Source organism: Anomaloglossus baeobatrachus, chromosome 10, assembly GCF_048569485.1.
Source record: "Anomaloglossus baeobatrachus isolate aAnoBae1 chromosome 10, aAnoBae1.hap1, whole genome shotgun sequence".
Taxonomy (NCBI): Eukaryota; Metazoa; Chordata; class Amphibia; order Anura; family Aromobatidae; genus Anomaloglossus; species Anomaloglossus baeobatrachus.
Window position 1 is genome coordinate 16,765,155 of NC_134362.1, and position 20,583 is coordinate 16,785,737.

The 20,583-nt window shown below is 48.2% G+C and overlaps 1 protein-coding gene across 1 annotated transcript in view; it reads right to left on the reverse strand.

Annotated features, from left to right (window-relative positions):
- The window catches only part of SHANK2 (SH3 and multiple ankyrin repeat domains 2), a 724,216-nt gene that overhangs the window by 525,062 nt on the left and 178,571 nt on the right, over positions 1-20,583 (reverse strand). Inside the window, exons 3-6 of the mRNA XM_075326528.1 lie at positions 18,655-18,858; positions 17,500-17,571; positions 15,385-15,493; positions 12,293-12,444 (exon numbers count right to left, since the gene is read on the reverse strand). Coding sequence (XP_075182643.1) covers positions 12,293-12,444; positions 15,385-15,493; positions 17,500-17,571; positions 18,655-18,858 — 537 coding nt within the window. The remainder of the gene's footprint in view (positions 1-12,292; positions 12,445-15,384; positions 15,494-17,499; positions 17,572-18,654; positions 18,859-20,583) is intronic.

A 20,583-nucleotide genomic window follows, 5' to 3' on the forward strand; every position in this document is an offset into this window, starting at 1 on the left:
CAGCGCCGAAACTTGGGCACAGCGAGCCAACCAGGCAGCGCCGAAACCTGGGCACAGCGAGCCACCCAGGCAGCACCGAAACCTGGGCACAGCGAGCCACCCAGGCAGCGCCGAAACCTGGGCACAGCGAGCCACCCAGGTAGCGCCGAAACTTGGGCACAGCGAGCCAACCAGGCAGCGCCGAAACCTGGGCACAGAGAGCCACCCAGGCAGCGCCGAAACCTGGGCACAGCGAGCCACCCAGGCAGCGCCGAAACCTGGGCACAGCGAGCCACCCAGGCAGCGCCGAAAGTTGGGCACAGCGAGCCACCCAGGCAGCGCCGAAACCTGGGCACAGCGAACCACCCAGGTAGCGCCGAAACCTGGGCACAGCGAGCCACCCAGGCAGCACCGAAACCTAGGCACAGCGAGCCACCCAGGCAGCGCCGAAACCTGGGCACAGCAAGCCACCCAGGCAGCGCCGAAACCTGGGCACAGCGACCACCCAGGCAGTGCCGAAAACCTGGGCACAGCGAGCCACCCAGGCAGTGCCGAAACCTGGGCACAGCGAGCCACCCAGGCAGTGCCGAAACCTGGGCACAGCGAGCCACCCAGGCAGCGCCGAAACCTGGGCACAGCGAGCCACCCGGGCAGTGCCGAAACCTGAGCACAGCGAGCCACCCAGGCAGCGCCGGAACCTGAGCACAGCGAGCCACCCAGGCAGCACTGAAACCTGGGCACAGCGAGCCACCCAGGCAGCGCCGAAACCTGGGCACAGCGAGCCACCCAGGCAGTGCCGAAACCTGGGCACAGCGAGCAACCCAGGTAGCGCGGGTCTGGCACTTGCCCAGATTGGCCCACTTCAAAGCTCTGTTCTTTGAAACAGGGTGGGTCTAAACTGTTGGACCCTCAGCTATCAGCAAATTATCATCTATCCTGTACACAACCTTTTTAAAAGCATTGGACTACTTATTATGGGAAGAACATTCCCTACAGGGGGGGGAAGATATTTTTTTATGTAAGCCGGCACGCACACTCTCTGCCACCCATGTTATGGATCTCTATGTGCATGAGGCCTAATGAAAATATACACTGCATAAAGCTCCTAGATGTATAAGCTGGACTCAGAAGGGTGTTTTTAAACCTTTGAATGGAAATTAAATGCTTCCAATCAATGACATCAGGCTCAGATTTAGAAATAGACACTTTATGGTGTAACGTGCCGCTCTCTTCTGGACATTTTATGGTGCCACTTGCCGCGCTCTTCTCTGGAGCCCCTTGCTGCTCTCTTCTCTGGACATTTTATGGTGCCACTTGCAGCTCTCTTCTCTAGACATTTTATGGTACCACTTGCCGCTCTCTTCTCTGGAGCCCCTTGCCGCTCTCTTCTCTGGAGCCCCTTGCCGCTCTCTTCTCTGGAGCCCCTTGCCGCTCTCTTCTCTGGAGCCCCTTGCCGCTCTCTGCTCTGGACTTTTTATGGTGCCACTTGCCACTCTCTTCTCTGGAGCCCCTTGCTGCTCTCTTCTCTGGACATTTTATGGTGCCATTTGCAGCTCTCTTCTCTGGAGCCCCTTGCTGCTCTCTTCTCTGGACATTTTATGGTGCCACTTGCTGCTCTCTTCTCTGGAGCCCCTTGCTGCTCTCTTCTCTGGACATCTTATGGTGCCACTTGCCGCTCTCTTCTCTGGACATCTTATGGTGCCACTTGCTGCTGTCTTCTCTGGACATCTTATGGTGCCACTTGCCGCTCTCTTCTCTGGAGCCCCTTGCTGTTCTCTCCTCTGGACATCTTATGGTGCCACTTGCTGCTGTCTTCTCTGGACATCTTATGGTGCCACTTGCCGCTCTCTTCTCTGGAGCCCCTTGCTGTTCTCTCCTCTGGACATTTTATGGTGCCACTTGCCGCTCTCTTCTCAGGAGCCACTTGCAGCTCTCTTCTCTAGACATTTTAAGGTACCACTTGCCGCTCTCTTCTCTGGAGCCCCTTGCTGCTCTCTTCTCTGAACTTTTTATGGTGCCACTTGCCACTCTCTTCTCTGGAGCTCCTTGCTGCTCTCTTCTCTGGACATCTTATGGTGCCACTTGCTGCTGTCTTCTCTGGACATCTTATGGTGCCACTTGCCGCTCTCTTCTCTGGAGCCCCTTGATACGCTCTTCTCTGGGCATTTTATGTTGCTACTTGCCGCTCACTTCTCTGGATATTTTATGGTGCCACTTGCCGCTCTCTTCTCTGGACATTTTATTGTGCCACTAGGTGCTCTCTTCTCTGGACATTTTATGGTGCCACTAGGCGCTCTCTTCTCTGGAGCCCCTTGATGCTTTCTTCTCTGGACATTTTATGTTGCTACTTGCCGCTCTCTTCTCTGGACATCTTATGGTGCCACTTGCCGCTCTCTTCTCTGGACATCTTATGGTGCCACTTGCCGCTCTCTTCTCTGGACATCTTATGGTGCCACTTGCCGCTCTCTTCTCTGGACATCTTATGGTGCCACTTGCTGCCGTCTTCTCTGGACATCTTATGGTGCCACTTGCCGCTCTCTTCCTTGGAACCTCTTGCTGCTCTCTCCTCTGGACATTTTATGGTGCCACTTGCCGCTCTCTTCTCAGGAGCCACTTGCCGCTCTCTTCTCTGGACATTTTATGGTGCCACTTGCCGCTCTCTTCTCTGGACATCTTATGGTGCCACTTGCCGCTCTCTTCTCTGGACATCTTATGGTGCCACTTGCTGCTGTATTCTCTGGACATCTTATGGTGCCACTTGCCGCTCTCTTCTCTGGAGCCCCTTGCTGCTCTCTCCTCTGGACAGTTTATGGTGCCACTTGCCGCTCTCTTCTCAGGAGCCACTTGCCGCTCTCTTCTCTGGACATTTTATGGTACCACTTGCCGCTCTCTTCTCTGGAGCCCCTTGCCGCTCTCTACTCTGGAGCCCCTTGCTGCTCTCTTCTCTGAACTTTTTATGGTGCCACTTGCCACTCTCTTCTCTGGAGCTCCTTGCTGCTCTCTTCTCTGGACATCTTATGGTGCCACTTGCCGCTCTCTTCTCTGGAGCCCCTTGATGCTCTCTTCTCTGGGCATTTTATGTTGCTACTTGCCGCTCTCTTCTCTGGACATTTTATGGTGCCACTTGCCGCTCACTTCTCTGGATATTTTATGGTGCCACTTGCCGCTCTCTTCTCTGGAAATTTTATGGTGCCACTAGGTGCTCTCTTCTCTGGACATTTTATGGTGCCACTAGGCGCTCTCTTCTCTGGAGCCCCTTGATGCTTTCTTCTCTGGACATTTTATGTTGCTACTTGCCGCTCTCTTCTCTGGACATTTTATGGTGCCACTTGCCGCTCACTTTTCTGGATATTTTATGGTGCCACTTGCCGCTCTCTTCTCTGGACATTTTATGGTGCCACTAGGTGCTCTCTTCTCTGGACATTTTATGTTGCCACTTGCCGCTCTTTTCTCTGGACATCTTATGGTGCCACTTGCTGCTCTCGCCTCTGGACATCTTATGGTGTCATTTGCTGCTCTCTTCTCTGGACATCTTATGGTGTCACTTGCTGCTCTCTTCTCTGGACATCTTATGGTGCCACTTGCTGCTGTCTTCTCTGGACATCTTATGGTGCCACTTGCCGCTCTCTTCTCTGGACATCTTATGGTGCCACTTGCTGCTGTCTTCTCTGGACATCTTATGGTGCCACTTGCCGCTCTCTTCTCTGGACATCTTATGGTGCCACTTGCTGCTGTCTTCACTGGACATCTTATGGTGCCACTTGCCGCTCTCTTCCTTGGAACCCCTTGCTGCTCACTCCTCTGGACATTTTATGGTGCCACTTGCCGCTCTCTTCTCAGGAGCCACTTGCCGCTCTCTTCTCTGGACATTTTATGGTGCCACTTGCCGCTCTCTTCTCTGGACATTTTATGGTGCCACTTTCTGCTCTCTTCTCTGGACATCTTATGGTGCCACTTGCCGCTCTCTTCTCTGGACATCTTATGGTGCCACTTGCTGCTGTCTTCTCTGGACATCTTATGGTGCCACTTACCACTCTCTTCTCTGGAGCCCCTTGCTGCTCTCTCCTCTGGACATTTTATGGTGCCACTTGCCGCTCTCTTCTCAGGGGCCACTTGCCGCTCTCTTCTCTGGACATTTTATGGCACCACTTGCCGCTCTCTTCTCTGGAGCCCCTTGCCGCTCTCTACTCTGGAGCCCCTTGCTGCTCTCTTCTCTGAACTTTTTATGGTGCCACTTGCCACTCTCTTCTCTGGAGCTCCTTGCTGCTCTCTTCTCTGTACATCTTATGGTGCCACTTGCCGCTCTCTTCTCTGGAGCCCCTTGATGCTCTCTTCTCTGGGCATTTTATGTTGCTACTTGCCGCTCTCTTCTCTGGACATTTTATGGTGCCACTTGCCGCTCACTTCTCTGGATATTTTATGGTGCCACTTGCCGCTCTCTTCTCTGGACATTTTATGGTACCACTAGGTGCTCTCTTCTCTGGACATTTTATGGTGCCACTAGGCGCTCTCTTCTCTAGAGCCCCTTGATGCTTTCTTCTCTGGACATTTTATGTTGCTACTTGCCGCTCTCTTCTCTGGACATTTTATGGTTCCACTTGCCGCTCACTTCTCTGGATATTTTATGGTGCCACTTGCCGCTCTCTTCTCTGGACATCTCTTCTCTGGACATTTTATGTTGCCACTTGCCGCTCTTTTCTCTGGACATCTTATGGTGCCACTTGCTGCTCTCGCCTCTGGACATCTTATGGTGTCATTTGCTGCTCTCTTCTCTGGACATCTTATGGTGCCACTTGCCGCTCTCTTCTCTGGAGCCCCTTGCTGCTCTCTCCTCTGGACATTTTATGTTGCCACTTGCCGCTCTTTTCTCTGGACATCTTATGGTGCCACTTGCTGCTCTCGCCTCTGGACATCTTATGGTGTCATTTGCTGCTCTCTTCTCTGGACATCTTATGGTGCCACTTGCCGCTCTCTTCTCTGGAGCCCCTTGCTGCTCTCTCCTCTGGACATTTTATGGTGCCACTTGCCGCTCTTTTCTCAGGAGCCACTTGCCGCTCTCTTCTCTGGACATTTTATGGTGCCACTTGCCGCTCTCTTCTCTGGACATTTTATGGTGCCACTTTCTGCTCTCTTCTCTGGACATCTTATGGTGCCACTTGCCGCTCTCTTCTCTGGACATCTTATGGTGCCACTTGCTGCTGTCTTCTCTGGACATCTTATGGTGCCACTTGCCGCTCTCTTCTCTGGAGCCCCTTGCTGTTCTCTCCTCTGGACATTTTATGGTGCCACTTGCCGCTCTCTTCTCAGGAGCCACTTGCCGCTCTCTCCTCTGGACATTTTATGGTACCACTTGCCGTTCTCTTCTCTGGAGCCCCTTGCCGCTTTCTACTCTGGAGCCCCTTGCTGCTCTCTTCTCTGAACTTTTTATGGTGTCACTTGCCACTCTCTTCTCTGGAGCTCCTTGCTGCTCTCTTCTCTGGACATCTTATGGTGCCACTTGCCGCTCTCTTCTCTGGAGCCCCTTGATGCTCTCTTCTCTGGGCATTTTATGTTGCTACTTGCCGCTCTCTTCTCTGGACATTTTATGGTGCCACTTGCCGCTCACTTCTCTGGATATTTTATGGTGCCACTTGCCGCTATCTTCTCTGGACATTTCATGGTGCCACTAGGTGCTCTCTTCTCTGGACATTTTATGGTGCCACTAGGCGCTCTCTTCTCTGGAGCCCCTTGATGCTTTCTTCTCTGGACATTTTATGTTGCTACTTACCGCTCTCTTCTCTGGACATATTATGGTGCCACTAGGTGCTCTCTTCTCTGGACATTTTATGTTGCCACTTGCTGCTCTCGCCTCTGGACATCTTATGGTGTCATTTGCTGCTCTCTTCTCTGGACATCTTATGGTGCCACTTGCTGCTGTCTTCTCTGGACATCTTATGGTGCCACTTGCCGCTCTCTTCTCTGGAGCCCCTTGCCGCTCTCTTCTCTGGACATTTTATGGTGCCACTTTCTGCTCTCTTCTCTGGACATCTTATGGTGCCACTTGCCGCTCTCTTCTCTGGACATCTTATGGTGCCACTTGCTACTGTCTTCTCTGGACATCTTATGGTGCCACTTGCCGCTCTCTTCTCTGGAGCCCCTTGCTGCTCTCTCCTCTGGACATTTTATGGTGCCACTTGCCGCTCTCTTCTCTGGACATCTCATGGTGCCACTTGCCGCTCTCTTCTCTGGACATCTTATGGTGCCACTTGCCGCTCTCCTCTCTGGACATCTTATGGTGCCACTTGCCGCTCTCTTCTCTGGACATCTTATGGTGCCACTTGCCGCTCTCTTCTCTGGACATCTTATGGTGCCACTTGCCGCTCTCTTCTCTGGACATCTTATGGTGCCACTTGCCGCTCTCTTCTCTGGACATCTTATGGTGCCACTTGCCGCTCTCTTCTCTGGACATTTTATGTTGCCACTAGGTGCTCTCTTCTCTGAGCCTAGGCTATTCCTGACTCTTCCCCTGAGTTGTCGAACCTCCTCATGTTTTCTCATTCATATGATCAGGAGCTGCAGGATATTTTCCAACTCTTGGGACATTGGGGGTGACTCACTTTTGTTGACTGCCGCTTTTCCCATCTTTTAAGAGCTGACAATTAAGTCGATATTTTGATCATTTGCTTGTGCACCGGTGATGATAATGGCTAATTAATAGAAGAGCCCCCGTGAGCTGATTATTGCTCTCCGGTGCATCTCTCATGACAGTGAATCATCACTATGGGGTTTATTTTACTTGTTCAATTCGTAGAAAACATCTAAACATCACTGAGCTGAAGACACAACATATCTGATCCCAAGAAGCCTCTTCTATCATGATCACGCACAATAGGGCGTTTCTTCAATTATGAAGATTGCGGCTTCTTTGCTTTGCTGACACAATGTGGTGTTAATGGGGGGGATATTGTGAGTCTTTTTAGCTTTAGGAATATAATTGATTCATTGGATTTCTTTGCATAATTAATATTTCTAAAAAATTTGAACAAAATATATAATAAAGAAAAAGTGTCCATTGGGTAATGTCTCTCCTTGCTCATACTGACCTATAAAGCTATAATTATAAAATAAACTTTGTGGTTTGTTTGGTTATCTCTATGTTGTCTTTAGAAAGTAAATAACTTTTTTTTATATCATATTAATTTGCTTTACTGTGAAGATAAAATATAAAGCAACATTGCAAATTATCATGATTTAAGGGTGTTTTTCTCTTGGTGCTTATATACCCCTTCCTTCCTTGAACTGGTGCTGGTGATATTTTTTCAGTTCCTTCAAGCCTAAATTGCAAGCAGGTGGCTTGTACTCCTCAGTGGTATCGTTGCTGAAAACATTTCTGAACTTCTACCCGAGTAATCTAATGATAAGTAGTTCATGCTTTTCCCCCTGTTTGTCCCACTTGTTGTTACGCTCCCGGTCCGACCGTGCCGTCCACCACCCGTCGCTCCAATCCCTGGGGTCCCCGCCGAGCCCGCTCTCCTGCTACCCCGTCCAGACCTTTTCCCCATCGGCCGCGGCTCCGCGCCGCTCACTCACTGTAGCCACCTGTGCCCCAGCGTCCTGCCTCTCCTCCTGTGGTCTCAGCTCTGACGTCCGGGTTGCAGCCCTCACACATACACACTAGAGGGTGCGCATGTGCACTCACTTAGACTTAAAGGGCCAGCACAGCTGTCTGGAATATCACTAATGAGTAACCTTGGGGATTTATTTAAGACTTGCTACTCCCCGTGGCCAGTGCTTGTTCAACGTATCCCTGTAGCTTCTCTCTTGTACTAGTTGTTCAGGTCCCTCTATGCCTGTGCTTGGTGTAACTCTGTCTCTGCTTACAGATCCTGAGTACCGTTCTGAGCACACACTCCAACCTGATCCCAGTAACTTGCACCAATCTCTGGTTGTGGACTTCAGCCTGATCCCGTTAACCTGCACCAGCCTCCGCCTCCGGACCCCAGCCTGATCCCGTTAACCTGCACCAGTCTCTGCTCCTGGACTTCAGCCTAATCCCTGTGACCCGCACCAGTTTAAGTTCTGGACTTCTGCCTGATCCCGTTCACCTGTACCTGGTTCAGATCGGATGCTGCATCCAGTGACTCTTGCTGGTCCCGGCTTCCGTGCATCTAGGCCCTCTGCGGTTAAGTCCGACAGTCCCTGTATAGGGGTTTGCTCGAGGCGGAGTCGCAGGGGAGTCCGGTGCACGGTCCAGTGGGTCCACTCCCAGCACTATCCTTATGCCGGCATCACACGGGACGATCTATCGTGCGAGCGCTCGTACCCGCCCCTGTCGTTTGTGCGTCACGGGCAATTAGTTGCCCGTGGCGCACAAAGTCGTTAACCCCCTGTCACATGCACTTACCTCCCGCTGTGAACGGCAAACATCCTCTTCCTGAAGGGGGAGGGACGTTCGGCGTCACAGTGACGTCACACAGCGGCCGGCCAATAGAAGCAGAGAGGCGGAGATGAGCGGGACATAACATCCCGCCCACCTCCTTCCTTCCGCATTGGCGGCAGGACGCAGGTAAGCTGTGTTCATCGTTCCCGGGGTGTCACACGGAGCGACGTGTGCTGCCTCGGGAATGATAAACAACCGGCGCACAGAAGGAGGACCGACATTTTGAAAATGAACGACGTGTCAACGAGCAACGAGTCGTTCGGAGGTGTCACACGGTACGATATCTCTGATGATGCCGGATGTGCGTCACTAAGGACGTGACCCCGACGACATATCGCCCGATATATTGTATCGTGTGACGCCGGCATTACACTTGTGTTTTCTATAGTTGTTTAGTGGGGTTGACGAAGAGCTCATCTCACCCATTCCCAATCCCTATTTAGGGTCCAGCACTAGGGATACCTAGCGTCAGGTATCCGGCTCGGCGCACAGGTGCGGAACCTATCTGGGGTGGTGAGAGACCCCAGGGACCAGCAGTAGGTTCGGTCAGGGGTCACCATCTTCCTTATCCCTAGACATAGGGTTTCCCTTCCCTTTCGCCGTGAGCTTGCTCCTTCCCCGTACCAAGTGTGACACCAGGTCCTAAGAGCCCCCTAACCACTGATAAATCCTCTCTGTCGGGATCTGCTCGTGCATCGTTGTGCGTAAAGAGCGGAGAATGGGCTCAATAGAAATTCTGTGCAGAGAAATGTACGCTCAGTGCTTCAGATCACATCTAATAAATCTGGTTTGTACATTTGATAATGTACAGTCTCAAAGAAATCATGCATGGATGATTGTGTATTTGCATGGGACCAGATATAGGCGAGGTACATGATGGATAGGGAACGCCGTGGATCAATGTATAAATGGGATTTCTAAGTATTCCAATCACTTGAAACATTGTCACTGTTGAAAAGAAGGCTTCCGATCCTCTGCCACAAGTGTATGTGTCATGATGAGATATATATTGTATGTACCATGTAATATCTATATAAAAATACAAGGTAGTCCCTGAAAACCCAATGCAATAAAAATGTCAGATCTCATTTTGCTACAAACGGCGCTGATCTGAATTTCCCGTCTGCAGGGATCCAGGATATCTTTTTCCATCCGTTTCTCGGCCTTTATGATAATCCTCTCCCTTTGGGGGCTACACTAGATCTATACAACTCTTGATACTTTCAGCTGTATTAAGGGGTCATTAGCAAATATTCTGGAACTCCGGCTTTAATGTCGACAGTTCATCAGGGGGATGAAGACTTAATGACAATCATTTAGGCCAAGGTCAGGCAGATTTTTGCTGCAGATTTCACATTTGCATTGCTAAAGGTGGAACCAGCGGTGAAAATCCGTGACATTTCAACATCAGGACAGGCACGCTGCAGATCCGAAAGTTCACAGCTTGTCCTGAATTCCACTCTGCGGAGAAGGTTATTAGAGATGCCGGCCACGTGAGCGGGAGCCACAGAGTCTCTATGTGCACGGAACAGATTATTCTGCAATACTCCAAGTATATAGCGAGGGGGCAGAGGAGAGCAGACAGCGGCTACACACAGCAGCTCCATCCATCACATGGACCGCTTACTAATAGCAATACAAGCTGTGTAATACTCCTCCGCTCCTGTGGGGGGCGCTGTGAGAAATTGCTGAAAGATTTCAGCAAATCACTGGGAGGAAGGAAAGCAACGGAACACCACGCTGCTCATTAATCGTCCAGGAAGATTTCCAGTAAAAGACTCCTTAAAGGGGTTGTCCATCTAAATCACAAGGTTGCAACTTATGTGACCCCCAATAATCACGAGAACAGGGGTATCAATATCCACTGTTTAACCAGATTTTACTAACCCTTCCAGGTTCCAGGGCAGAGCACTACATCTTGTTTCTCCAAAGCAACCAGGCACGTCTGAATGGATTCACCAGGGCCATAAATATTCGGGTACTTGGGCTTCCTACTCTGTCTTCCGCTATTCTAGTATTGCTGATAAGCTCTGCTACATCCACGTCTCCACTGCTCCAATTCTGCTATATCCACTACTCCAGTTCCACTGTGCACCTCTGCTACATCCAAGTCTTTACTACTTCAGCTCTGCTACATCCACATGTCCATTACTTTAGCTCAGATGCTCAGCTCTTCTATATCCAAGTCTCCACTGCTCCAGTTCTGCTACATAAACGTTTCCACTGCTCCAATTCTGCTGCTCAGCTCTGCTACATCCACGTCTCCACTGCTGTAATTCTGCTATATCCACCTCTCCACTACTCCAGTTCCACTGCACAGCTCTGCTATAGCCAAGTCTTCACTACTCCAGCTCTGCTACATCCACGTCCTTCCATTACTCCAGTTCAGCTGGTGAGCTCTGTTACATCCAAGTCTCCACTACTCCATTTCTGCTGCTCAGCTCTGCTACATACAAGCCCCCACTACTCCAGTTCTGCTACATCCAAGTCTTCACTACTGTAACTCTGTTACATCCATGTCTCCATTATTCCAGCTCAGCTGTTGAGCTCTGCTACATCCATGCCCATTACTCCATTTTTGCTGCTCAGCTCTGCTACATATAAGCCCCCACTACTCCAGTTCTGCTACAACCAAGTCTTCACTACTGCAGCTCTGCTACATCCACGTCTCCATTACTCCAGCTCACCAGCTGAGCTCTGCTACATCCAAGTCCCGATTACTCCAGTTCTGCTGCTGAGCTCTGCTACATCCAAGTCTTCACCACTCCAGTTCTGCTGCTTAGCCCGGATACATACAAGTCCCCACTACTCCAGTTCTGCTACATCCACATCTCCATTATTCCAGTTCAGTTGCTCAGCTCTGCTGCATCCAATTCTCAACTACCCCAGTTCTGTTGCTCAGCTCTGCTACATCCAAGTCTTCACCACTCCAGTTCTGTTGCTCAGCTCTGCTACATTCAAGTCTTCACCACTCCAGTTCTGCTGCTTAGCCCGGATACATCCAAGTCTTCACCACTCCAGTTCTGCTGCTTAGCCCGGATACATCCAAGTCTTCACCACTCCAGTTCTGCTGCTTAGCCCGGATACATACAAGTCTCCACATACAATTCTGTCCCAGCAGTCAGAGTACCAGCAATTATACTGGATAGGTGATAAGGGTATTTAGTGCGACGGCCACTTTAAAAACTAGTTGCAGCCAATCCTTCCTTATCGCAGATAACAACACAATCAAAGATTTGCAGATTGATATTTAATTAAAAATGTAATTAAAAACAGTAATGAAATGTGAACTAAAATATTTAAAGAGGCTTTTAAAAATATGTTTTTCAAAATGCCAGCTACATAAATATACATGTAAAAATAATACTGTACAGAATTATATATATATATATATATATATATATATATATATATATATATATATATATATATATATATATATAGGTAGTTTTATATATATATATATATATATATATATATATATATATACATACATAACTAGCCATTTAAAACCTAAAAATAAATCTGACTGTGGCCCAAGGTAAATAGTGAGAGTCTTAACTGATGTGAGACCTATAATGGCACAGACATTGATAGAATCACCTCCTGGACCTTCACCTTATGGTCTCATAATAAAATATACTACGTTGACGTTCGGCTACTTGGTGACTTGACGTGGAAAAACATTTGCATCTAGACTGGTACGGGCAAAAAGCGGCAACCCCTGAGCCCTCCCTTCCACTATGCGGACAAGCACACAGGTGTCCTAATGGAAGTAGTCGTGTCCACAATCTGCGGATGTGTCTTGTCCACAATGCTCAGTGGTCATCTCTCCTTGTGCACATTTAGGTTTATAGATGCCTTGTATTAATCTCTGGCTTGCTTAGCACTCACCACGAGGGCGGTTTGTGTCCTTGCCCGGGCAGCTTTGTGCAGTGCGGTCATTCCATCCTTACTCCGGAAGTCCAGGTGAGCGCCACCGTTACGAAGGGCTTTGATCACATCTACAGAATTGTCCAGTTGGGCGGCCAGGGATAGTGGGGTATCTGGAGGGGGAAGGAAACAGAAATGTTGAGTTCTGGGTTCACATGATGGTATGGCAGTAGATGCGCGTGCATCGGATGCAATATGCTAATGACCCTCGGCTCCCGCAGTGCTGCCAGCGTGAGCCGAGTGTCATGCAACTGTGATCCGATCCTGAGAAAGGATCACAGCTGCGGAGGAGAGGGAGAGAGCTGTGGAGGAGAGGGAGGGATTAATCCCCCCATCTCCTCCATTGTCAGCTGATGCAACTATTGCACTGCACTCAGATATCATCCAAGTACAGTCCGATGTTTCACTCGCACCCATAGACTTGTATGGGTGCGAGTGACATGTACATCTCTTACTGACAATCGCAGCATGCAATCCAGAATCTGGATGAGAAAAAAAGCTGACAGTCTGCTCTCCCTCATTGAATAACATTGGTCCGATTGCAATTTGAAACTTTCTCGCATTGCACTCGTCCGAGTCATACGCTCGTGTGAGGGTACCGTTAAGCTTACAAGTTGGCTCTAGTATCGTGACTGCTGTGTAGAGTGATATTGGAGCAAGTGTGGACATAATGCCCTTCAACATTGGACCACTGTACGACCTAGGTATGTCTCTTCGAAGCCATGTATCACAAAAAGGTTTATCCAGGTCTAGCACAGTATATAGTAAGAAAGAGAAAATACACGACAACACTTTATTCTCAGTGTCATGGTATATATTACAAAATTTTGGGGGCAGGGAAACTCTAATCAGAGGGACGTGTGCGGAGTACGATCACAAAGTGACTTGTTGGTTGTGTACCATTGATATTTTATCTTGTATATTTCCCTGGTAATTTCTAAGAGTCAAAAATGTAGGTAAATACTTCACAGAATGTACTTGTCATGGTAGAATGGAAAGTATCAATCATCAAAAGCTGTTGCTGAATAAGTAGATCAGAGGTTCTCCTTTCTAATGGGCAGCATTGTGTAAAAACTATAAAATCAGATGATACTCATCCGCCATGATTTTATGATTTATACATAGTTCTGACCATTACAGGGGAGAACCTGAAAGTCAAAATACCTACCGTATTTTTCGCTTTATAAGACGCACCTGATTATAAGACGCACCCCCAAATTTGGTGAAGGAAAAGAGATTTTTTTTTTAATGTTAAATGGGGTCCATCTTATAATGCTAGTGTCCATCTAACAAATCATATAGGGTATATGTCCCTCATAGCCCCCCATCCTAAAATTAGCCCCCTTAATCTGGATATGGCCCCCTTATATTGAATATAAACCCCCTTGTGCTGGCACACATCCCCCGAAGATGCCACATGTCCCCCATTGATGGCACACGTCCCCTATTGCTGGCACACATCCCCTATTTATGGCACATGTCCCCCTGTGCTGGCACGCGTCCCCTATTGCTGGCAGCCTGGCACAAGTCTCCTATTGCTGGCACACGTCCCCTACAGCTGGCACAGGTCTCCTATGGATGGCACGCATCCCCCTGTGCTGCTCATGGCCCCCATGGATGGCACACGACCCCCTGTGCTGCCTATGGCCCCCCTATGGATTGCACACGTTCCCCTGTGCTGCCTATGGCCCCCTATGGATTGTACACGTTCCCCTGTGCTGCCTATGGCCCCCTATGGATTGCACACATTCCCCTGTGCTGCCTATAGCCCCCTATGGATTGCACACATTCCCCTGTGCTGCCTATGGCCCCCTATGGATTGCACACGTTCCCCTGTGCTGCCTATGGCCCCCTATGGATTGCACACGTTCCCCTGTGCTGCCTATGGCCCCCTATGGATTGCACACGTTTGCCTGTGCTGCCTATGGCCCCCTATGGATTGCACACGTTCCCCTGTGCTGCCTATGGCCCCCTATGGATTGTACACGGTCCCCTGTGCTGCCTATGGCCCCCTATGGATTGCACACGTTCCCCTGTGCTGCCTATGGCCCCCTATGGATTGCACACGTTTGCCTGTGCTGCCTATGGCCCCCTATGGATTGCACACGTTCCCCTGTGCTGCCTATGGCCCCCTATGGATTACACACGTTCCCCTGTGCTGCCTATGGCCCCCTATGGATTGCAGACGTTCCCCTGTGCTGCCTATGGCCCCCTATGGATTGCACACGTTCCCCTGTGCTGCCTATGGCCCCCTATGGATTGCACACATTCCCCTGTGCTGCCTATGGCCCCCTATGGATTGCACAAGTCCCCCGCTGCTCCCCATGGCCACTATAGATCGCACAAGTCCCCCTGTGTTAGATATCGCCCCCATGCTGCTGCCCATAGTAAAATAAAACACTCTTTCCTTACCTTCTCAGCGCTGTATTCTGTTTACTCGTGTCTCCCTCTGTGTGGTTGAGCTCCTCCTCCACTTGCTGCTTCTCGGTGCCGGTCATGTGATCGGCACAGCAGAGTGATATCAGCTCTGCGTGCCTGATCACAGTGGAAGCAGGGACACCGGGGAGAAACGCTGGAGGGGGTAAGTAAAGCTTTTTTATTTTAGGATGAGCAGCAGCATGGGAGCCGAATCTAACACAGGGGGGGCATGTGCCATCACAGGGGGGAGCGCAGGCTCATATAATATGCACCGCTCCCCCAGCCCATCACTGCGGTGTGATTTAAGCACCAGGGAGATGGACAGCGGCTGTGCATATGAGCGGGAGCAAGAGATCAAAGGCCGCAGCCCGCAGCGTTCACCTGCCCCCAGCAGCGCTCCAGAGCGGACCCTGCAGTGTATATATATACACCCCCCCCCGTATATTTGGTTTATAAGACGCACCCCCTACTTTCCCCCAAAATTTGGGGGAACAAAAGTGCGTCTTATAAAGCGAAAAATACGGTAATTAATTTTGTACCTACCGACCCGCCTACAGCAAAAACATTGGGTATAAAGCTTAATACTGTAGATTGCCACTAAATATTTGCACCAGGAGTGCACGTTGCGCTCTTACCACCAGTTTCTGGATCGTGGTAATTCGGGTCCAATCCCCGATCTAACATCTTGCAGACTTTCTCCACTGAACAGTGCTGAATGTAATCCATGAATTTCCGTAAACTCGCCTGAAATTAGAGCGAAACCATAAAAATTCACCTGGTTTGTTCACATGACACTTGTTATTATGATAATTTCAGGTAAAGTAACCCCTAAATAAGAAACACAGTAATAGTTATTGGCTGCAAAACACGTTCTGTAAATCGCTGCAATATTTATATCTGGAAAAGGTGGAAACTTTTTGATTTGATGCAAATCTGATAGAGGTTGTATCCTTCAGATAATCAATGCTCATTTTCCAAAATATATCATTATGGGGCTTTTTTAGGAGTCCCTAGTCCACAGATGAGTGGCTTCGTACTCTGGATGGTACACAAATGCCCATTTACTAGAATGTGAGCCACGGACGTACCCATTTATCCTGAAATGATTCATTATTGATTATGGGGACACCACAGGGCAATTTACTTGAAACCCTACGCTGTCCCTTATCTCAGAGGTAGGTTTGATGGTAACCAGGTCTGAGCCCCCAGCGTTACCCTAACTCCTGTCCGGGCCCTGATCTCACTGCCCCTCTCCCACACCTTGGGGGTGTGCTGGAAAACACAAAGACAAAACCCCATGGACAAGGGAGAACAGAAACTTGTACACACAGCATTCAAAACACACAGATGAGACAATATGTGTACTGGGGGGCAACGCAAACGCGGAGGAAATAACACAGAACACGGGAACACTCACACCCCTCAGAAACACAGCACGGATCACCATATACAGGAAAAATCACCAAGACCAGGATCATTGGAGCAATAGCTGAAGCTATTATCGACACATCCAAGAAGGAAGCCGTGCTATAAATAAGGAAGAGAGACAGCTGCACTTGGCAATCAGCAACCTGAGCAGTTAGGTCCTGCTCAGCAGTCTCCTGCAGAGCTGAAGACCAGTGAACCTGAACCAGCAGACACCCGGCTCTGGCTGAACAGTAGCCTCAGGTTGCTTGTCAGACTCCGTGGTGTGAACAGAGTCTGACGACACCGTGCCAGCAAGTGTGTGCTGAGCCGAACATCGCATGACAAGTGGATGGATGGGGATCCCAAAAGAGAGACACTTTGTGATTAGCTTAATTATCAAGGGACCTTTCTAATAACTATGGATATTCTCCAAGTAGAAAAACACTGATAGTAATGATGTAGTTGAAATGGTCACAGAATATGGAATAACTTATTGATCGCTGTGAGACTGATCAATGAAGCCCCCAGTGATCCAAAGAGTGGGGCTCTTGCTGCTTTTGTTCTGCTAAATTCATTGTTTTTGGAAAGCCAAGTATAGCGCTCCACTATTTCTTTTGTCTGCAGAGCCCCAGTCTCAGGGTCACTGGTACTCCCTGTGTTATGGACATAATTACATGAAGATATCTAAAATACAGGACAAATTGACTTTCACAGACAATTAAAAGACATTTGTACCAAATTAAGAAATAAATAAACTACTTTTTATTTCTCATGCATCTTAGAAAAAAACAATCTTTGAAACCAGTGAACAGTCTATAGGATAGGGAATAACTTAAAATAGTGGGAATATCCATTTAATGGCTGTATGACAATTTTGCAGCCTAAAGGCATTTTATTAAGGGTGCATTTAACCGTCAATCATGGGCATTTTAGTGGATCCTGACTTAAAGCTTAAGGGGTACAATGACAACCACTAATCATCCCCTCCAATGTGCCAATCCAATCAATTGGTTGTTTGATCCCGCCCGGCCAAACAGCAGCTTCTAGAAGGAAACGTAAATGCGCCCTAGAAAGTTCTAGAACAACAGAACACAAAATAATTCCAGAACAATAGACTATTACAGGACACGTGACCACAGATACACGGGACACCTGATATTACAGAACAATGGCCTGCTGACACGGAATCTGAGATAATGACCTTGTGATACGGTCAGATGCCAGAACAATAGTATATTTAGCCATCACTTATGCCCATGATGACAAGTTGTACTTTTATATTGTACAATAAGCAGATTATATCCAACACAGATTAAGTAAAAGAAAAAATACCTTGAACGTACCTTGGTGTGCAGCTTGGCGATCTGCTTCTCGTCAATACTGGATTGTTTGTACAGTCTTTTCTTATAACGAAACTGCAAACAAAAAAGCAAAACGCTAAACATATATAATACCGGTCACTAAAAGAAGTGGCGGCTAACAGGGGACGGGGGACTCCCAATATTTCTCTATAGGCTCAGGATTTGTTCACACAGAGATTTTGAAATTGATCCGCTCCAAAATGATCATAAAAAAAGCTTTAAAAACTATAGAAGAACTCATAATTGATATTCAATGGGAAATCCACTTTGCTATTTAAATAGAGTATAGAAACAATAAATGACTGAAAATCGGATCCAGCGTACTGATCTGTTTTATTCCTGTATCCAGAAAAAAAAAAAAAACAGGCCTTAGTGAAAACAAATTCCTTTAGAGGGGGTCAGATTCTGATAAACCAGCAGATTTCATTGGGTTACGTTAATGGATGAACCCAAAATCAGTTGAAGGTGGTAACACCAGATACTAAGGGGCACTTTGCACACTACGACATCGCAGGTGTCGATGTTGCTGGGGTCAAATCGAAAGTGACGCACATCCGGCATCGCTCTCGACATCGTAGTGCGTAAATCGTTTTAACTACGATTACCAAGTGCAAAAGTGTTGGTATCGTATGATCGGTGCAGCGTCGGTCATTTTTATTATTTTGGCTGCAGCTACGGTCCGATGTTGCTCCTCGTTCCTGCGGCAGCAGACATCGCTGTGTGTGAAGCCGCAGGAGCGAGGAACATCTCCTTACCTGCGTCCCATCAGCTATGAGGAAGGAAGGAGGTGGGCGGGATGATTACGTCACGCTCATCTCCACCCCTCTGCTTCAATTGGCCGCCTGCCGTGTGACGTCGCTGTGACACCACACGACCCGCCCCCTTAGGAAGGAGGCGGGTCGCCGGCCAGAGCAACGTCGCAGGGCGGGTAAGTGCATGTGAAGCTGCTGGCTTGCGATGTCGTAGTGTGCAAAGTACCCCTTACTCTACTTTTGAGTTCTGCCGTCCTGAAAAGCAGTAAAAAATGCAGCACACAGCTTTATCTCAAAGGATTGGGGGTCTGGTTGTGAAATCCTCCCCTCCTGCCCAATTCCTTCAATAAGCACCTAATAGGAAAAGTTTTCCAGGTTCACTGACCTCCAATGAGGGCACGCCTCTGCTCATAGGTTGAGGATATTCCCGGAGTAGTCGTTCTTCGTCAAGAAATTTTCCATCTCTGCCATTGCTAAAAGGTTGGTAAAGGCCGTAGTTGAGGACGTCCTTCAGGCTCTGATTGAGCGTGCATAAGATCCTCTGCTTTGCCACCCAAACTGTGGCATCGGGGTTAAACCGGATACATTTCTGTATAGGATAAAGAGTGACAAATAATTCAGTTTTTGCAGCAATAGAGATACAGATGATTGTTTTGTTTTTTGTTGTTTTTTTTATACAAAATAATAATCAAGAAACAATTTCTACAAGAAGCGAACGGATGGAAAAGCGATCATGGCCATAGACCTTTAAAGAAGACATTATGTACCTGCATAAATAGCAATTCTCTATAAGAGTCACTCCTGCAAGCCGATTTTAATTTTGTTCTAATGTTCAGGTGCCTCTGAGCTGGTGGGTGCACACTAGCAGCTATAATGTCCCCCATACACAGCTCACATCGACAGGAGGGATTCCCTTTCCCTGTCTGTCCCTGTCTATCTCTTTGTCTATCTCTTTGTCTGTGCCTGTCTCTTTGTCTGTGCCTGTCTCTTTGTCTGTGCCTGTCCCTTTGTCTTTGCCTGTCCCTTTGTCTGTGCCTGTCTCATTGTCTGTGCCTGTCTCATTGTCTGTGCCTGTCTCATTGTCTGTGCCTGTCTCATTGTCTGTGCCTGTCTCATTGTCTGTGCCTGTCTCTTTGTCTGTGCCTGTCTCTTTGTCTGTGCCTGTCTCTTTGTCTGTGCCTGTCTCATTGTCTGTGCCTGTCTCATTGTCTGTGCCTGTCTCATTGTCTGTGCCTGTCTCTTTGTCTGTGCCTGTCTCTTTGTCTGTGCCTGTCTCTTTGTCTGTGCCTGTCTCTTTGTCTGTGCCTGTCTCTTTGTCTGTGCCTGTCTCATTGTCTGTGCCTGTCTCTTTGTCTGTGCCTGTCTCTTTGTCTGTGCCTGTCTCTTTGTCTGTGCCTGTCTCATTGTCTGTGCCTGTCTCATTGTCTGTGCCTGTCTCATTGTCTGTGCCTGTCTCATTGTCTGTGCCTGTCTCATTGTCTGTGCCTGTCTCTTTGTCTGTGCCTGTCTCTTTGTCTGTGCCTGTCTCTTTGTCTGTGCCTGTCTCTTTGTCTGTGCCTGTCTCTTTGTCAGTGTCTGTCTCTTTGTCTGTCTCTTTGTCTGTCTCTTATGAAATTGGTTTGAACAATCCCCTTAATCTAAAGTGACATTTGTGTGAAAACAGAATAGCCATGACTTGAGTGGTTACCCTTCACCCCCGGGCGATTTTCCGGTTACCTTTTTTTTTTTTGCTCCCCTTGTTCCGAGAGGCGTAACTTTTTTATTTTTCCGTCAATCTTGCCATATGAGGGCTTGTTTTTTGCGGGACGAGCTGTACTTTTAAATGAAACCATAATTTTTACCATATAGTGTACTGGAAAACAGCAAAAAAATTCAAGTGCGGAAAACTGCAAAAAAAAGTGCAATTGCACAATAGTTTTTGGGATATTTTATGCACCATGTTCATTCACTATATGATCAAACTGATATGTCTGTGTGATGTCTCAGGTCGGTACGAGTTTGTAGACACCAAACATGCATAGCTTTACTTTTATCTAAGGGGTTAAAAAAAATTCACAAATTTGTCCAAAAAAGTGGCGCACTTTTTGCGCCATTTTCCGAAACTCGTAGCGCTCTCATTTATCGGGATCTATGGCTCAGTAATGGCTTATTTTTTACGTGTTGAGTTGGCCTTTTTAATGGTACCATTTGTGCGCAGATGCTACGTTTTGAACTTTTAGGTTTTTTTAATTTTTTTTTTAAACTTTTTTTCACCACTTTTTTTTTTTTTTTAATTTTCCTAGTTTCCCTAGGGGGCTATAAGGATCAGCAGTCT